At 41.6% G+C, this 17,571-nt stretch overlaps 1 protein-coding gene across 1 annotated transcript; it reads right to left on the reverse strand.

The window, feature by feature from the left end:
* Positions 1-3,247: 3,247 nt before the first annotated feature.
* On the reverse strand, positions 3,248-12,153 carry hhla2b.2 (HERV-H LTR-associating 2b, tandem duplicate 2). The gene is made up of 4 exons (XM_056299773.1): positions 12,081-12,153; positions 8,855-9,172; positions 3,632-3,889; positions 3,248-3,371 (listed from the first exon to the last, which is right to left on the reverse strand). The coding sequence occupies exons 1-4, from the start codon at positions 12,145-12,147 to the stop codon at positions 3,367-3,369; spliced, it is 648 nt and encodes a 215-aa protein (XP_056155748.1). The 5' UTR covers positions 12,148-12,153; the 3' UTR covers positions 3,248-3,366.
* Between the last annotated feature and the right edge of the window lie 5,418 nt (positions 12,154-17,571).

The raw sequence follows: 17,571 nt of genomic DNA on the forward strand, positions 1-17,571 counted from the left end.
GAAACTATTGTTTACAATGTTAACAAACATTAATAAAAAGAGTTTGGTAAACAAACATATTCAGAATATCTTGTAACAGTCACACAGAGCTCACTTTAAGACAATAAATAATAATATCAATATCTTACCACAGTTAGCTTTCATATAACGCTGTTCGTTCGTTGATGATTCTGTTGAGCAGATATGGAAGTAAAAAAATATTAATATCATTATGACATTTTGTATAATACTCAAGATAAGGTTATTAAGTCAATTTACCTGTTTTTTTTCTTCCTTTTGTGCAGTAGTAGACAAGTCCAAATATCAAAATTACACAGCCTACACAGCCAAACAAAACACCAAGTACAATGGCCAAGACGTTAGTGTTTTCATCTGAAATTGGGGAAAAAGTGAGTTAGCCACTGTTGAAATGACCTACAATTAAAGGTACAACAAACATCACAGTGTGAAAGTTACAAACCTGAAAGTTTTTGTTTAACGTAGTGATGCCTTTGTAAAGACTTGTAATTGCATCGAAAGTTTGATTAAGTCAAGTCAGTTTTATTTGTATAGCCCAATATCACAAATTACACATTTGCCTCAAGGGACTTTACAGCAACACAACATCCTGTCCTTAGGCCCTCGCATCGGATAAGGAACAACTCCCTAAAAAAATTACCCTATATCCCCTTTACCACATGCACCTAAGCCAGTATATGTTAAGCAATTTTGCTTGCTGGTGTCATGTGGGAATGGGAGCCGCAGTCCAAAAGCCCTGGCAATTTTCTGGCTCTGGACCTATTAAGATGTATGGAAAACTTCTGCCTCGGCTCTTAGCATGTAAAGGATTATGACGATCTTATTTATGACGCTTTTATATTGAGCGAGCTTGATCACACAGGGTGCATTTTGCAGAGGTACAATTGATTTTATTTGCAAATCGATTTGCATTTGAAAGCATTTCAGTGAAAATTTCTGAAAATTTGACCAACACTGAGACAAGGGAACTTTATCTGCACAGAGGAAGAAATCAACAGGCATACATTATACGTCACTGCCTGCATTGCTGCAAAGTTGAACCTGAGGTTTAAGCTATTAATGTTGCAAAATCTGTTAGTAAAGGTCATTTACCGGCTTGGTCTGCAGTGTCAAACTCACCTGTACATCTAGATGCTGTGGTGAGGATGTACAATGTTCTAACTCATATCATCATTTTTCCAGGGAAAGATGATACAAGACTTGACAATAACCATTTAAGTGACCCACTACAAAAGCCTTTATGGTCCATATTTGTGGATTATCTATTGTCTTAAATACGGTGGGAAATCTCTACAACGTGCATTGCATATACTTTAATTAATTCATCCCAGTGTACAAATCAATGAATGTATGAATGAGCACTGAAATGATGCTGCTGGAAAGTGACATTAGCTATTCCGTATTGCTCCGTTGGGTTCACACAGGGACTAAAATACCGTTAGCATATGACCTTGCGCAGAAACTGTTGACTTTACCTTTCCCAGGACGCTCCATGTTCAGAAAGGTGCTGGTCACATGAGTTTCTTTGGCATATATGACCTTGCATGTGTATGTTCCCTCAGGGGTCTCTGGAGAGGCGAGTAGTTTGAGACCACCTGATTCAGATACATTTTTCACGTGCTGTCTCCACCGCCCCTGGACTTGGAATTTGGCTTGGCTGAAGCTGTGGCTCGGGATGATGGTCTCATCATAGTTGAAGATCCAGGTGAGGTTAACGTCCCCTAGGGGAGCTCCAGAGGTAGTGCAAGGGATTGTGTTTTCAGTGCTGAGATTACCAAATACATGATCTGAGATGGAAAGATTAGACAGACAGAAACATGTTAGTAGGTAGGAAGGTTATTTTTTCAAGTGAAAATTGATGCAATCGCCTCTTTCGTAGTAGTCAAGTGGAGTACAGAATATTACTGCAAGTGATAGTCTTTTATGCATGCTCAATAAATCAGGTAAGAAAATCAAAGAAGGCTGAATCAGTTCATCTGGGCACAACGTTTATTGACAGATACGTTTCATCACTCATGTAAAGCGCTTTGAGTGGCTGTTACAGCTAGAAAAGCGCTATATAAAATGCAACTTGATTGACTGATCGATTGACTCATCTAAGTGACCTCCTACCAAACAACAATACTGAAGAGATCACTTAGATGAGCGATGAAATATCTGTCAATAAACGTACCCAGATGAATTGATTCAACCTTCTTTGATGTAAGTGATATTAACAGAAAAATTACCAAATCATTCCACAAAGACAGAATGGATAATTAGTAGCTCAAGGAAAGTGTATTTCACATATTGATGTACATTTCACAGCAATGTCCAAAAATGTGAACAGTTTCAAAACTGACTGATTCATATTGAGATCAAAGAAAGTTGAATCAGTTCATCTGGATACGTTTATTGAGAGATACGTTTCATCACTCATCTAAGTGACCTCTTCAGTCTAAACTGACTGCAGGTATCCCCGCCCCTTATAAGCAATACAGCTGCATAACGACCAAAACCAACGATTGGTTTCATATGTAAACAGGCGTGACCATTAACTAGTTTCAATGGCCATTTTGTACTATTCCCAGAGGATTTGGGAATGTTTGCAATCTCAGCACTGTAAGTTGGTGACAAATGTACTCTTATGCCCCTTTTCCACTACATGGTACCGGCTTGACTTGACTTGCCCTTTTTTTGTTTTCCATTACTGGAAAGTACCAGCATTTTGGTAACTGTTACCACTTTTCTGGTACCATCTTTGTTGAGGGTCCAAAAAAACTGGAGCAGGTACCAAAATCAGTGCAGACCTCTGATTGGTCAGAGAAACACGTCACTGCGCCATTGCATCATCAATGCGCGCATGGGATAACACCCGGCAGTTTTATAAACCGAAGCGGAGTTATCTTAAATGTACTTTCTGAAACTGAAAAAAAAATGGAAAGCTGAAAATCCACGCCATGGATGACAGTAACGGAAAACGACACAGAAGCGAGTCGATTCGAGTCAAGCTGGTACCATGTAGTGGAAAAGGGGTATTAGCCCTCCCCTCGGTTCAGGGATGGTCGTTCCCTCTTCACATAGATGACCCCCCCACCCCCCCATTCAAACCAGTGTTCCTCCCTGTCAAGGATGTGCAGATCCTCATCCTTGAAAGAGTGATCACTGGTCTGTAGATGGGTGTAGACTGTGGAGTCCTGACCTGGCGTGTTAGCTCTCCTGTGTTGTGCCATCCTCTTGGCCAGCGTCTGTTTAGTTTCCCCAATGTATAAGTCACGGCAATCCTCCTGGCACTTGACAGCGTACACCATATTGCTCCGTTTGTGCTGGGGGACCCGATCCTCGAGGTGGACCAATGTCTGGCACAGTTTAGACTGAAGAGGTCACTTAGATGAGTGATGAAGCGTTTGTCAATAAACATTGTGTCCAGGTGAACTGATTCAACTTTCTTTGAGTTTCTTACCTGGATTACTGAGCATGCATAAAGACATAAACTGAGATACTGACCAACAGGGATCCTAGAATTGGTTGCAGGATTCATTTGCATTCGTGCGTATCATCTTACATCCAAAGCATTGATATTTGATGTGTTAATATGACATTCTTTCGCTGTCGAACCAAACAGTTGACTTACCCGGTTGGTGAAAGAAGGTCTTCCTCGTTCCTCTGTTGTTGCTGACAGAGCAGATGTAGGTGAATTGACTGTTGTTACGCACATCCAGTGAACTGCTAATATCATATAGCTCCTGATGGTTCTTCAGGATTGGGATCTGATAGGTCAGTTTAGACGGAGGCTGTGTAGACCATTTGAGCTTCGGCTTTGGGTAGATCCCTTTGGAGCTGCAGGTGACTGTGTTATTTACCAGGTCAACATCAACTTCACCAAGTGGCACTGAAAAAAAGTGAAGGTTTTTTTAAATAACCTGTTTGACCTGGAATAATAACAATAATAATAATAATAAAACAGTTTATTTCTATAGCGCTTTTCAAAATACTCAAGACACTTTATATGTTAAAAAAAAACATAAAAGCAATACACCAATTGCATAAAACACAACATTAATGACACATTAAAAGCAATTCTGAATGAGGGCTTTGGGGAAGGGGGGGTCATCAGGACCTGAGGGGCCAATAAACCACACCGACATCCAAACCCTTAGTCTCTTTTTTGGGTGTTAAACGCTGTTGTGTTAATGTTGTTCGAGCTGGCGCTTATGGTATTTAATTTGATGAGTTCAGGAGTATACCAGGGAGTTGAGTGTGTGAATGAGACTAATAATCCTTTAACTAATGCCACTCTCTCTACCTGATCAACCTTCATTTGAACTGCTGGCTGTTAAGCTCTATGGACATATACAAATCATTAGTGCTGCTCTTTACAGACCACCTAAGCATATTAGAGTATTAGAGGGACAGCTCAGGTTGGACGGTTTGGAGACAAAGCAAGAGAGACAAGATTGAGATGGTTTGGACATGTGTGTAGGAGAGATGCTGGGTATGCTGGGAGAAGGATGCTGAATATGGAGCAGCCAAGGAAGAGGAGAAGAGGAAGGCCAAAGAGGAGGTTAATGGATGTGGTGAGAGAGGACTGCAGTGGCTGGTGCGACAGAGAAAGATGCAGAGGACAGGAAGAGATGGAAATGGATGATCTGCTGTGGCAACCCCTAACGGGAACAGCTGAAAGTAGTAGTAGTAGTAGTAGTGTACAAACCACCTAAGGCATCGAATATTTTTATCACTGAACTCTCAACAACAGTTTTAACCACCATTACAGCAATGTCTCCAAATATAATCCTAATGGGGGATTGAAATGTTCATATCGATAACACTGACAATATGTTCACTATAGATTTTAAAGCAATATTAGATTACTTTGATCTAACGCAATATGCCAACTTTACAACCCACACCAAGGGTCATATCCTCGACTCGATTTGCTGTTCTGGCATTGTAACATATAACATCACCTCTGCTGAACTACCCATCTCTGGCCATACAGCTGTGTTATTCAACACCAACCTACTACTCAGTAAATTAAGGGTGCATCGTGTCATATCATACCGCAACATTAGATATGTTAATCCAGATGATCCCAGCAGTTTAATTACCTCGAACTCATTCCTGCTCCCACCTCTAACAAATTAAGCAATTAAATAAAGTTAACCTCTAACAATTAAATTAAACAATTAAATAACATGAGATTATAGCATATAAATTATGACTAATTGATGACTTAATTATGACTAATGACTATTGTAGTGTTCTCTTCTCTCACATGTCTTTTCCCTCTCTCTCAATGATGTCTTCTCCTCTCTTTTTCTGTGTGTGAATGGTGTGATGTGAGTCATAAAAGGTCATAAAAGCTCCTGTAGGTGTAATGGCCAGGTGTTCCAATACTTTTGTCCATATAGTGTACATACTCATACATAGCCTACATATTTGCGTAGTGCTGAAAGTGTTGTCCGTGATGTCGTATGCAAATAATGGTGTTGGAGACACTGTCACTTAACTGCGGAGAGAGATTTCGATCCTGCATATGCACCAAGCTAACAAACAAGTCATCACAATATCCCCTGTACCCACAACAGAAATTAATTAATGCACACATGCATCTCTACATAGCGAAGTCACAAACATGATTTTATATAGAGATTTGACCATTGCCCATTTAATGTTTCATACATACTATATAAAGACAGCATTGGAACTCTTATTTACTTTTTTGTGAAACATTAGCATACAATATGACATAACCTAGTCATACATTATGATATATCTAATCAGTCTCATCAAAATGTTTTCTAGGTATGGTATCCCACCAACTAATTAGGCCCTCTGCAATGACAAATTCGTCACCATAAATTTTCTAACCCCCCCCCCCCACTACAGAAGTCTAGTACCTCTGGCTCAGAGAGCGTGACTCCGCCCACTCAGAAGCGCTCTACCATTCAACCTGTTTTTGAGCAGCATATAAAATACTCAAAGGAGTCCAAAAATGCAAAAACGCTCAACACAGCAACGGCAGAGTTCATCTGTATGGACCAAGTGCCAGTATATTTAGTTGAGAAAGCTGGGTTCAGAAACCTTGTACACAACCTGGACAAAAAGTATGACCTCCCCTCAAGGAATTTCTTTATGTATAATGAAATTCCCAAGGTGTATGGTGAGACAAGGTCTATCACCAGTTCACATCTGACACCAAAGCCATTCTTCTCCTGCACTATGGACCTCTGGACCAGCAGAGCGGTAAACACATACATGGCTGTAACGACCCAGTTCATCACAGAATCCTGGGAAATGTAGTCCTGGTGCTTAGGATGCTCTGCATTGCACTCTGACCACACAGCTGACAGTCTGGAGGAAGCCCTGCATGATATTGTGACATATTCCTTGGGGCTAGATGTGGCCCAATTGTCTGGTATCACAACAGACAATGCTTCTAACAACCACAAGACTTTTGCTGACAACACCTGGATACCCTGTTTTGGCCACAATCTGCATGTCATTCAAGAAAACCATAGACATTGATTGTGTGGGAAGCTGTCTTTCCCGACTCTGCAAGATTGTCTCTGGCTTCTCAAGCTCTAATAAGATGTCAAGACTGCTGAAAGACAAACGGCAATCTTTAAAGCTGCCACAACATACACTAATTCATGATGAGCCTACCCGATGGGGTTCCCACCTATGATATGGTGGGTTAATTTTGTGAGCAGCAGCAAGAAGTCTCTCTGCTGTTCTGGCTGAGGACAGAAAGAAGTGGCACCTGATGCCCAGAGACACAGACACGACAACTTTGGAAACAGTGAGGGATGTCTTGGCTCCACTCAGTGATTTCACAGATGCCCTAAGTTGAGAGAAAGAAACAACTCTCTCATCAGTCCTGCCACTCATGAGGAAGATAAGAGCCTGCCTGAAAGATGAGGAAGGTGACAGTCCACTAGCGCTGGAAATGAAGCAGAGAATTAGAGAAGACTTTGAAAAGAGATACCATGAGCACACGCGGAAGATGACACGAAACATCTCCACTTTCCTAGATCCAAGATTTAAGAGCACTTTTGTTACTATGGAAGAGGAACTTAAGAAGGAATTGCTCCTAAAAGCGGAGACAGTTAAGCTTCCTAGGGAGCACAGTCAGGAGCAACAAGAAGACTCGGAGGACAATAGAGGAGCAGCTGCTGCAGCAAGGAGAAAAAGAAGTGATCTAAAAAGTTTGCTCTGCAGTATCACCTCAAAAAAGAAAGGGGCAGATAGTTCTGGAACAAGACAAGATTCTTCCACACCCACAACACCAGTAGATAAACTAAATAGTGAAATCACTGGCTATAAACAATTAAGAGACATCAGCCCTGCAGAGGGCCTCCTGACTTGGTGGAGTCAATCAACATGAGGCACAGCTGCCCATCCTGGCTCACCTTGCAGAACAGTATGTGTATTCTAGCATCAAACTGTCCCTGTGATCGTGTCTTTAGCATGTCTGGAAATATCTGCAGTCCTAGGCATTCTAGACCGAGTGAGGAAAATGTAGGCACCCTTGTTTTCTTGGCCAAAAATCAAAACAAGGCAAAGGGACTGAGTAACAAATGAAAAACAGTCAGCCACCCTAGGACTACAGTTTAGGCTGAGTAATGACAGAATACCATTCAAGCCAGTTATGCTTCTGTATTAGCTGGGCTATTAATGTTCTAATTTTTGTCATAGATCTCATTGTGTTGAATGTCATTTCCATCCATCCATCCATTATCTGAATTGCTTATCCTGGTCTCAGGGTTGCGGGGATGCTGAAGCTTATCCCAGCAGTCATTGGGCGGCAGGTGGGGAGACACCCTGGACAGGCCGCCACACCATCACACAGGGCCGACATACACACACACACCCACACAAATTCATACCTAGGGACAATTTAGTACGGCCGATTCACCTGACCTAAATGTCTTTGGATTGTGGGAGGAAACTGGAGCACTCGGAGGAAACCCACGTAGACATGGAGAGAACATGCAAACTGCACAGAGGACAACCCAGGACGAGCCCCAAGGTTGGACTAGCCCGGGGCTCGAACCCAGGACCTTCTTGCTGTGAGGCGACCGTGCTAACCACTGCGCCCCCGTGCCGCCTGAATGTCACTTCTAATTGTTTTAATATATACAAATCTATTTTGAATTGTGACAAAGAAAAGTTGTTCAAAATAAAGATAAAGCTCAATGGCCGAGTTGACAATACTTTTCTTGACCGAGAAAAAAACAAACAAAGATTACACAGCTAAGATTTAGGATAGGTTAGAAGTAAGTGAACAGTTTGAGATTACGCTGCTATTTTTGTTAACACTATTATTGTCATTTTACATTAAATGCCATTGCTTTAATTTTTTTCCATTCCATTCCATAATCCAAACCACTCATCCTGCTCTCAGGGTGGCGGCGATGCTGGAGCCAGCAATCATTGGGCAGCATGCGGGGAGACAGCCTGGACAGTCCGCCACGCCATCACAGGGCCGACACAAACACACACACACACACACACACACACACACACACATTTATTGTTCTCATTGTTCCACAAGTTTCTGAAAGTGTTGTCCAGGTTTGAAATAAAGCACAATGATATTTGAGAGCGTTTCCCCCTTTTTTTTTTTTTTTTTTAAAAGTATCAAAATTCCTCACTTGGTCACGGTATCCAAACAAAAATGTTGGTATCATGACAACACTATGATATAATATGCAAATAATAGTCTCACAATCGGTTGTGCAGCTTTTACTCTCAGTATAATGTTACAACTCACTTTTCAACAGCCGTCAACCAGCACTCAATCCAACCTCTTCATGACAGCTACTGTTACATAGGGGACCAATTTGCCTCCTACCTTCCACTTCCAGGTGGATGAAAACCTCCATGTTGCCCTTGACGGTGCTGGTGTAGCACCTGTAGCGTCCCTCATCCTGTAATGTGACCGTGGTCAGGCGGAGCGAGGCGTTGCCTCCTGGGATCTGGTCATGGAACACTGATGTCCTTTGTCTGTAGCGTTGGTTCTGGTACTGGAGTTGGTCCTGGGTGTTGTAGTAGGAGTGGACAAAAATTTCTTCCTTTTCCAGCAGGATCCAATGGATTAACTCCTCACCAGCAGGCGGGAAGGTGCACGGCAACACACAACTCTTCTGATATACACAGGTCACGTTGGTATCTGGAATAGAATAATAGTAATAATAATTATAATTTAGGATAAGATTGAGTTCAGAATTAAATCATGTTCTGTTATTAGTTATTCTAAAAATGGAGAAAGCATGGGCAATATCACATGTACTGTTAGTCAGTGTATAGTAGTTACACGGGTTTTGACCCTTTTGTTTTAGTTCCGAGGGAGTATTCCTGGTTCCTAGTGTCAAACCATAGACAACACTCATGACAAATTAAACAAGAGTTTCAACTACAAAAACAGTAATAAACTAGGGTATACATACATAAAAAAAAATTCAATTAGGTCGACAAACAAGAACTTTATGAATGAACAGTTTCAAGGAGAATGTCATTTTTAAAGAGCGATTTACTAAGGATGAAGCCAGCCTGAGTTCCTCAGGTAAGCTATTCCATAGCCCCCCTTTACACCTTGTACTGAACACCTGATCTGTACCTGGATGTAATGACTGGACAATGAGAGATTCAAACACGCCCTTTGCAGTTTCATCTGTTGGTTTGTATACTACTCTGTTCCGGTGTAGATCTGCTTGGTAATGTGAGTTGGGTGTGGCGATACATGAGTCAGTTTGATAACACTAGTATCTCCTGTTGAAGCTTATTCAGGAGTGAGAGACCTATTTCAACGAAAGATTTGTAATGGAAGGCGTCCACACTTTTGGCAGCACAGCGGCGCAGTGGTTAGCGCGGTCGCCGGGGTAGTCCATCCTTGGGGGTCATCCCAGGTCATCCTCTGCGTGGAGTTTGCAGGTTTTCCCTGTGTCTGTGTTGGTTTCCTCCCACAGTCCAAAGACATGTAGTCAGGTGAATTGGCCTTACTAAATTGTCCCTAGGTGTGACTGTGTCGGCCCTGTGATGGACTGGCGGCCTTGTCCAGGGTGTCTCCCCACCTGCCACCCAATGACTGCTGGGATAGGCTCCAGCATCCCCGCGACCCAAATTCGGATAAGCATTTTGGATAATGGATGGGTGTCCACTTTATAAACCCATAAACCTCAATAGGAATGTGTTCTGTCTCACCCCCCATCTGGCCTCAAATAAGGTTTCTAATAGAAACGTTCTGTATAGGTGACCACACAAGTCAGGACGAGGATTAGTTATGTGGTGGTAAACTTTGTGATAAAAAGAAAATAGTCTTGTCTCTCTGAGTAAGTTTATGTCACAGAAAATCGCACGCACGTGGACTCAGTCTCGCCAAGGCCAGGATGAACACAGAGCATTAGATACATGATTTGTTATGGGGTCACACAAACAACTTGCATATCAGGACGGAATGTGGTTTTCTGCTGACACTGGACAAAGGGAGCGTTCCCCCCATCAGCAGGTGCAAGCTACTCCCCTTTCTGCCATGGGAAGGCCACGTACCAGCCATCTTTGTTGTGGTGAAGAGCACTTCTAGCCCTTTCATGCATGAATTATGACACCCTCAGTCAGGATTTTTTTCCTATGTGTTTTTATTTTATTGCTAAATACTATTAATTTTTCTTCTTTTTGGGCAGTGGAATACATTCTAGGTTTTCTAAAGGCAGCGTTTCTTTTTTCAAATGAAAGCCATGGTGGGATGGCACCCCACTGCCCATTTGTCCAGTAACACAATAATTACTAGATACTTCCTTCTATTTAACACATACAGGTGCACGCACGCACGCACACTCACACGCACACACACCCATACAAAATATATGCGCCTGCACACTGTTTGTGTCTCATAGATCAAGCTTAGAAATATGACAGCTGATTGCCGAGTTCATGTGATGGAATGTGGGCTGGCCGGCACGGTAGGGTTATGGTATTCCTGTTTTCTTGAACACCATCGACCAACATTTTCAGCTCAGTTCTCTCTATAACATTAAGATTTGTTTCTTTTTTACCGATTACTATTTCAATCCAGAACTTTATATTTTCATCAAATACGTTTTTCTTTTTTTCTTCTTTTTACGTGTTTTTGGCTCTGAACTTCATAACTGCCACAAATACAAGTGCTGTATGTACGCTTGCACAACTGTGAACCCTGCCCAAAGCTCATAGACATTCAGATAAGGCGGTCAGATAATCAGGAATCATAAGCACTTTGTCCTTTCACTTCACGTACGCAAGTACATGAAATACCGTTTCCCGCAGCCCACAGCAGAACAAGAACACACATACCCAAACTAACACACATACCCAAACTAACACACATATCCAAACTAAACAAAGAAATCCCTGTCCAGGAGAACGAACGCCAGCCAGGATGACGGTCAGAACCACAGATGTAAAAACCAGGCCCAGAAAGTAAATGTCCAAACCGTCCATTTGCTCCAACCATGTTACTAAACCAGCTGATTTCATTAGCTCGTTTTCCCTCCCTAGTTGAGGAGTGGTGTTGACTAGAATCTGCTGGTGTAGTGCATGAGTGGAGCAAATACATCGTTTGGACTTTTACTTTCTGGACCTGGTTTTCACAACTCTGGTCAGAACCGCCGGTCTGCATAGGGCTAGCAGTTAGCTTAGCCTACCCCACCCCACTTCCATGCCCCGTCAGAGACACCCCTCAGTGTTAATCTTATCACAGGTCCAGGAACAACTGCTCAGTATATGCTGCAATCGTCACTGCCGCACTTGTGCATCTTAAAAATAGGTGCTGGTATTTTTTGTAATCAAGATGTATTTTTTATGATGTTCAGAGCAGGAGCTTATATGGCAGTCTATTTCCCCCCCCCCCCAAAGTTATAACACGACATTTATTTCACCAATGCGTCTTTCTTAAACACACGTCACACAGAAAACATGACACTGATCCATTATATTTACATTGGTGTCCCCCGCAACCGCCCCCCCCACCCACCTACATTTATAGTAGTCCCCCCCCCTCTTTAAATCAGAGCAGACAGACTTCAAGTTGTTTATATTCTTACCTCCGCTCGCCACAGGCCATGCCAGCAGTATAACCGGCAGAATCACGGAGCGTTCGATCCAGGTCATTGCGCCGTTGAAGCTATCCTCTGTGTGTGAAACCATGTGCCGCATTCCTGAAGGACTCGTCACGACACACGGCAATGCAAGGCAATGAAAGGAGGTTTTGTTGAGGGCCTCTGTAGGGAGTGAGTACAAAGTCCGACGTAAGAAGTAACATTTCAACAGATCTATCGGTGACTAATTTCTGACCAAGTCCCAAGTTATTGAGAACTCACGCCCAAGGCATGGTGTGAGTGCTCAATAACCTGGGACAACTGCAAAAAAGGAAAATATGGACGCAAACAAACAGAAGTGATTGGACATTTAAAACTGGCAAAACAATTGCGATTAAGCATTCTTATCCTCTTACCTTCAGCTATGTTGACATTTTAAAGATGCTTTTTGAGTGGGAAAAGTAAAATTGGGAGACGCGTTGCCTCATTGCGGTGTCTGACCGGTGAAAAAGTCGCCGTCAACTTGTTTTGCAGCGGTAACTTTAGCAGCAAAACACGATACCAGATATGCCCACTGCACAAATACACTATGAGGTGTGATACAGGATTTCCTGTAATGACTGTAATGCAGTGATTCTCAATCTGGTCTCAGGCTACTGTGCCCATTATGTTCAACTATTCTCCCTGGTATTTAAAAACTCCGGAGGACTGGAATAACTGGAACAAGTGGTGAATGTAATGCTACCCATCCAGAAGACAAAACCTGCAGTACTGGTGGTGCACGAGGAACAAATTGAAGGGACCAGTGTTATGCCAATTCATCACAAACGGCGTATACATTACACCCTACCATTTTCCAAAGCATACCATCATGTTTTAGATTTTTGAACATGTTTTTCCTCCTGTACTGGGAGCTACTGGTTTCTATTCCTTTAAGTCCAGCAGGAACAGGCAACCATGTATGTACTATGGAGTGGCAAGAATATGCAGGGTTTCCTTACAGCCAGTCTCTGCATCACGTGCATCTGTCAATATGGACATTTCTGTTCCTCTGTGTCTTTTTACTGTGTGCTAGGAAGACATTCGCCCAAGCTTAGCTGTTATCACCATGGACATCATACTGGCTGAAATGGAAAATATTAACTTAAAAAAGGATCAAAGCGGGCGTCCTGATCGGTCATCCCCTAAATCTGTCTATTGTAGCAGTGGATTGCAGTGCCTGTTTTGTTTTGTCCTGGTGGTCCTTGCCTTTGATGTGCCGCACAACATCTGCTACACCCTGGTGACAACATGCGTTTTCAACCTGAAATACAGAGCACCAGTGATGTGTGCTGAGGGTTGCTTTGGTAATGAATGGCCATTTTGTGGTCCACTCATTCTTAAAAGCTGCACCTGTATGTGGCAGCTCCACTCGAGGCTTTACTACTCGGTCCCTGTTCTGGCTGTTGTTGTTGTTGCTGTTCTGGGTGCTGTTGTTTTGGTTCTGGCTGTTGTTGTTCTGGGTGTTGTGGTTCTGGGTGTTGTTGCTTTTGTGGTTGTTGTTACTGTTCTGGGTGTTGTTGCGGTTCCGGCTGTTGTTGCGGTTTCAAGATTCAAGATCCTTTATTGTTACGTCTCCAAGTAAAAGAGAGTAAAATTCTTGTGTTTCGGCTCCTCAACACTGCAGCAACAATAACAATAAAAATACAAAACGAAATTTAAAAAAAAACCCCAGTAATAATAACAAATAGTGTGTGGTGTATGTAAGGTGCTGTGTGTACGTGGGCTCTGCCTTAATAAATGTGCATATGTGTGTGTAGTTGTTTGCATATTTGTGTGTGTTTGTGTATGCCAAGCTACGTGTGCAAATATCAAAGACAAAGACCTGTCCAACAAACTAAAAATTCTAAAGGCAATGATATGGCCTACCGTGACATATGGGGCAGAAGGCTGGACATTAAGACAAAAAGATAACGATAGAATACAATCTGCTGAAATGTGATTCTACCGAAGACTCTTAAACATCAGCTGGCGAGAGAAAATAACCAATCAAAGCATCCTACAACAACTTGCTGTCAAACGAGAACTATATGGTGCCATTGTTAAAAGAAAGATGAGCATTCTAGCCGTAACAAAAAATGCTCTCTCACAAGACACATCATACAAGAGAAGATGGAGGGTACACGAGGACGTGGCCACCCCAGGATGAAGTATATCGACAATCTAAAGGACAGGACACGCTATGGCCGAAACTTTCAGCGCCATAAGACACAGGGACAGATGGGGCAACATCATCAGGCAGGCAGCGTGAGCGGCTAACGCCCACAAGGATGACGCTGGATGAGTGAGTGAGTGAGTGACTGTACAATTCGTTGACGTATTTCATATTACGTTCATTCACAGCGTGACTAAGGCGTGGATTTATCAGAGAAACAAGACGTGCCCAAGCAATAAACGTCCAATTCAAAGAACAGGCCTGTGTCTGTGTTGTCATTAAGAGCGCTACATCACTCTTAACCATGATGAGCTTGTCAAGATGTGTGTACTGTATGTGTATACACAGTACATGCATATCAAATCCGTCTGGGATATTTTAGTTTACAGTACTATCTGAAAATCCAAACTGCATCAAGACATCTGCCTTTTAAGCTTGTTCCGTCATTGTTTGTTCGTTTGTTCAAAACATGTCATTTTGTCAACCAAGTTTCCACACACTGATAGTTCAGCAGACCAGCGAGTTCAGTGTGTAACCTATCAAAGCATATAGTTTTTAGGTGATTTGTTTTGGTTCTGAGATATTGACTGTATATTGACTGTAGTAATGTTCACATGCTTAAGCACCATAAGCACTTCTTTTTTTTTTTAACAGCAGAGTCATGATGTTGCTAGACTTTGTCATGTTTTATGTGAAAAATGTTCTCAGGACATGAATGGCACACTGTTTTTGCCAGTTTTAAGTTTATATTTCAAGGTTGTTAGATCTATTAAAGCAGGGGGCCTCCAACCTGTAAACTCAGGAGCTACCAGTAGCTCTTTACTTGTTAACAACTAACAATTTCAGCCCTTCAATCATTTAAGTTAAATTCACTCAAGTTTTCATTGCACATTACTTGAATTTTTTAAGGCAACCGGTTTCCTCAAAATATTTAAGTAAATCAACTTACCCGGGCTTACAGTGTACAGTGATATCTCCACTATCTGTGTGCACACTTGTTACAAGTTGCTTAGCCCTCCCTTTAGTTGGTTAGCTAACAGTTTCTCTATCTTTTCACCATGCTCAGAATAGTAGGTACTTTTGGTTTTTAATAAAAGATTTTGCATTTGGCGAGTAGTAAGAGGTCAAATTTTGAGTTCTAGTCATCCTGGAATTTGAGTTAATGCACATTATTTATCGATATCTAGAATTCTAGATGATAAATCCAGTCATTCCTTCTGAGAATGCCTTTTCTTGTTTGCAATGAATGATATAATTTGCTCTCTCAGGTAAGCCTTGAGTGTATCCCCAGACCACAAGACAAGAGACATCTGGGGTATTATCGGTTTCAAGAAAAAAAAGAAGAAAAGGAAATTTGTTCTTCTATATATTTTACAAACTCATCATCAGAAAGAAGTGTCTTATGGGCTGTGGGGTACCAGGAAGTAGCAGTGACATCACAACAGGGTCATGATCAGATATAACAATACTCTGATTTGTACAGGAATGGACTAGGGGGATTAGTCTGTTGTGAATAAAAATATAGTCTATTTTGGAGTACGTATGTTGGAGATTGGAAAAAAAGGAGTACTATCTCGTTATGGTGAAGGAACCGCCATACACTTGAAATTCCATACTCAAGAGAGAAAAGACTGAATGTGTGAGGCCGATTTACTTGCTACTCCAGGTTTGGTGGAGGAGCGATCCAGCATCGGGTCCAGCAAACAGTTGAGGTCCCACCCAGGTATTAAGTAGTGTGTGCCCAGGTCAGGAAGAAAAGAGAACAGGTGATCAAAGAAACTGGCATCATGTGTTTGGGGCATATACGTTGGCCAGGACAACATTTGTGTTAAATAGTTTCCCTGAAAGAATTATAAATCTACTGTTCTTATCAGCTGTGATTTTTTTTTGGTTCAAAAAGTATATTTTTAAATACTAAGACAGAGACCCCTCTCGCCTTGGCCTGGAATGCAGAGTGGAAGTGCTGCCCTGCCCAACCTGCCATAAGTCTGGAATGCTCTGAAGAACACGTTTCCCGCAGAAAAACAATATCTGTGTTAAACTGCTTAAGGTGGATGAATACTTTCTCCCTTTTAACTGGGTGATTCAACCCCTTGACATTCCAGCTCACGATATTAGATCTACTCTATGTTTTGTAAGGAATGTGTATTGGAAAGTACTAGAGTGGTGTAGACTCCATGTAATAGTATTTGCAACATCTCCCAAAATAACCTAATTGAGGACCCATGTTAAAGCAATGCTGTCCCTTCCCCCATCCCCAGAAAATACAAACTTCCCATATAACCATACCCCAGATAGCAACTGTATTAACTGTTGCAAGCTTTTCCTAACTTTTCCTAAACCGTACATGCACTTCCTGGCAGTTTTAGCCTCAATCTTGTATTGGTACAGGTGCTTCAGAATCAGGAACAGTCTTCGATTTTTAGATGTCTACTAAAAGCTGTACATAGAAAAAGTACAAAAAACCCCCAAAACAAACAAAACTATATACACATACATACATGTACGCACACACGAACATACATGCATATACATATACACATACCCCCCCACAAAAAATATATTAAAAAAAACGAGACATCTAGAACAGTGGTTCTCAACCTTTTTGGGGTCCTGGACCCCCTGCGTATTGTTGATCTACCCTGAGGACCCCTCCACCTGATCTTGGGGGAGGGGGGTTGCAATTTGATAGAAACAGTAGAAACTGCATTTTAAATTGCATTATAGCATTTATTCACTCTTTGGGGCAAAAATAAGAGCTTTCAGTCGTAACTTAGATATAGTTAACAAAACAGAATTCTTATGCAGTAACTTTCAGATATATGTAACAAAACAGAATATGTATTCAGTAACTTTCAGATATATGTAACAACAGAATTCTTATGCAGTAACTTTTAATAATGCAAACGGGAGCGAGATCTCTTATTAAAATACAATAAATTACACTTGTGAAACAGATGTAATTAGAGAAAAAAGTCCTGTTACCCTTTATAGTTTAGGTAGATAAAGGTATCAGCCACATTTGAGTAAAATAATCCTATTTCTATAAATGTCATAGGATCTTTTTTTTAAAGATATTTTATTTTCACGGACCCCTTGCAATTACACCACGGACCACTAGGGGTCCACGGACCCCCGGTTGAGAAACACTGTAGAAGAAAGGGCGATAAGCCAACTGTTACTAAGCATTGCATAAATGCAACAAGATAAATCCCTGAATGTAGTACAGTTAGAGTTCACTATGAAAATGCCACGAGTAGGAAAATTGCAAACATAAGAAATAGAACTATGAATGTATAATCG

Source organism: Lampris incognitus, chromosome 19, assembly GCF_029633865.1.
Source record: "Lampris incognitus isolate fLamInc1 chromosome 19, fLamInc1.hap2, whole genome shotgun sequence".
Taxonomy (NCBI): Eukaryota; Metazoa; Chordata; class Actinopteri; order Lampriformes; family Lampridae; genus Lampris; species Lampris incognitus.

Bases quoted from the DNA above. Each gene is read 5' to 3' on its own strand.
- hhla2b.2 (XM_056299773.1), bottom strand. From the start codon at position 12,147: ATGACCTGGATCGAACGCTCCGTGATTCTGCCGGTTATACTGCTGGCA. The intron at 9,173-12,080 runs GTAAGAATATAA...ATTCTATTCCAG, and splicing joins ATGGCCTGTGGCGAGCGGAG to ATACCAACGTGACCTGTGTA. The intron at 3,890-8,854 runs GTAGGAGGCAAA...ACTTTTTTTCAG, and splicing joins CATCCACCTGGAAGTGGAAG to TGCCACTTGGTGAAGTTGAT.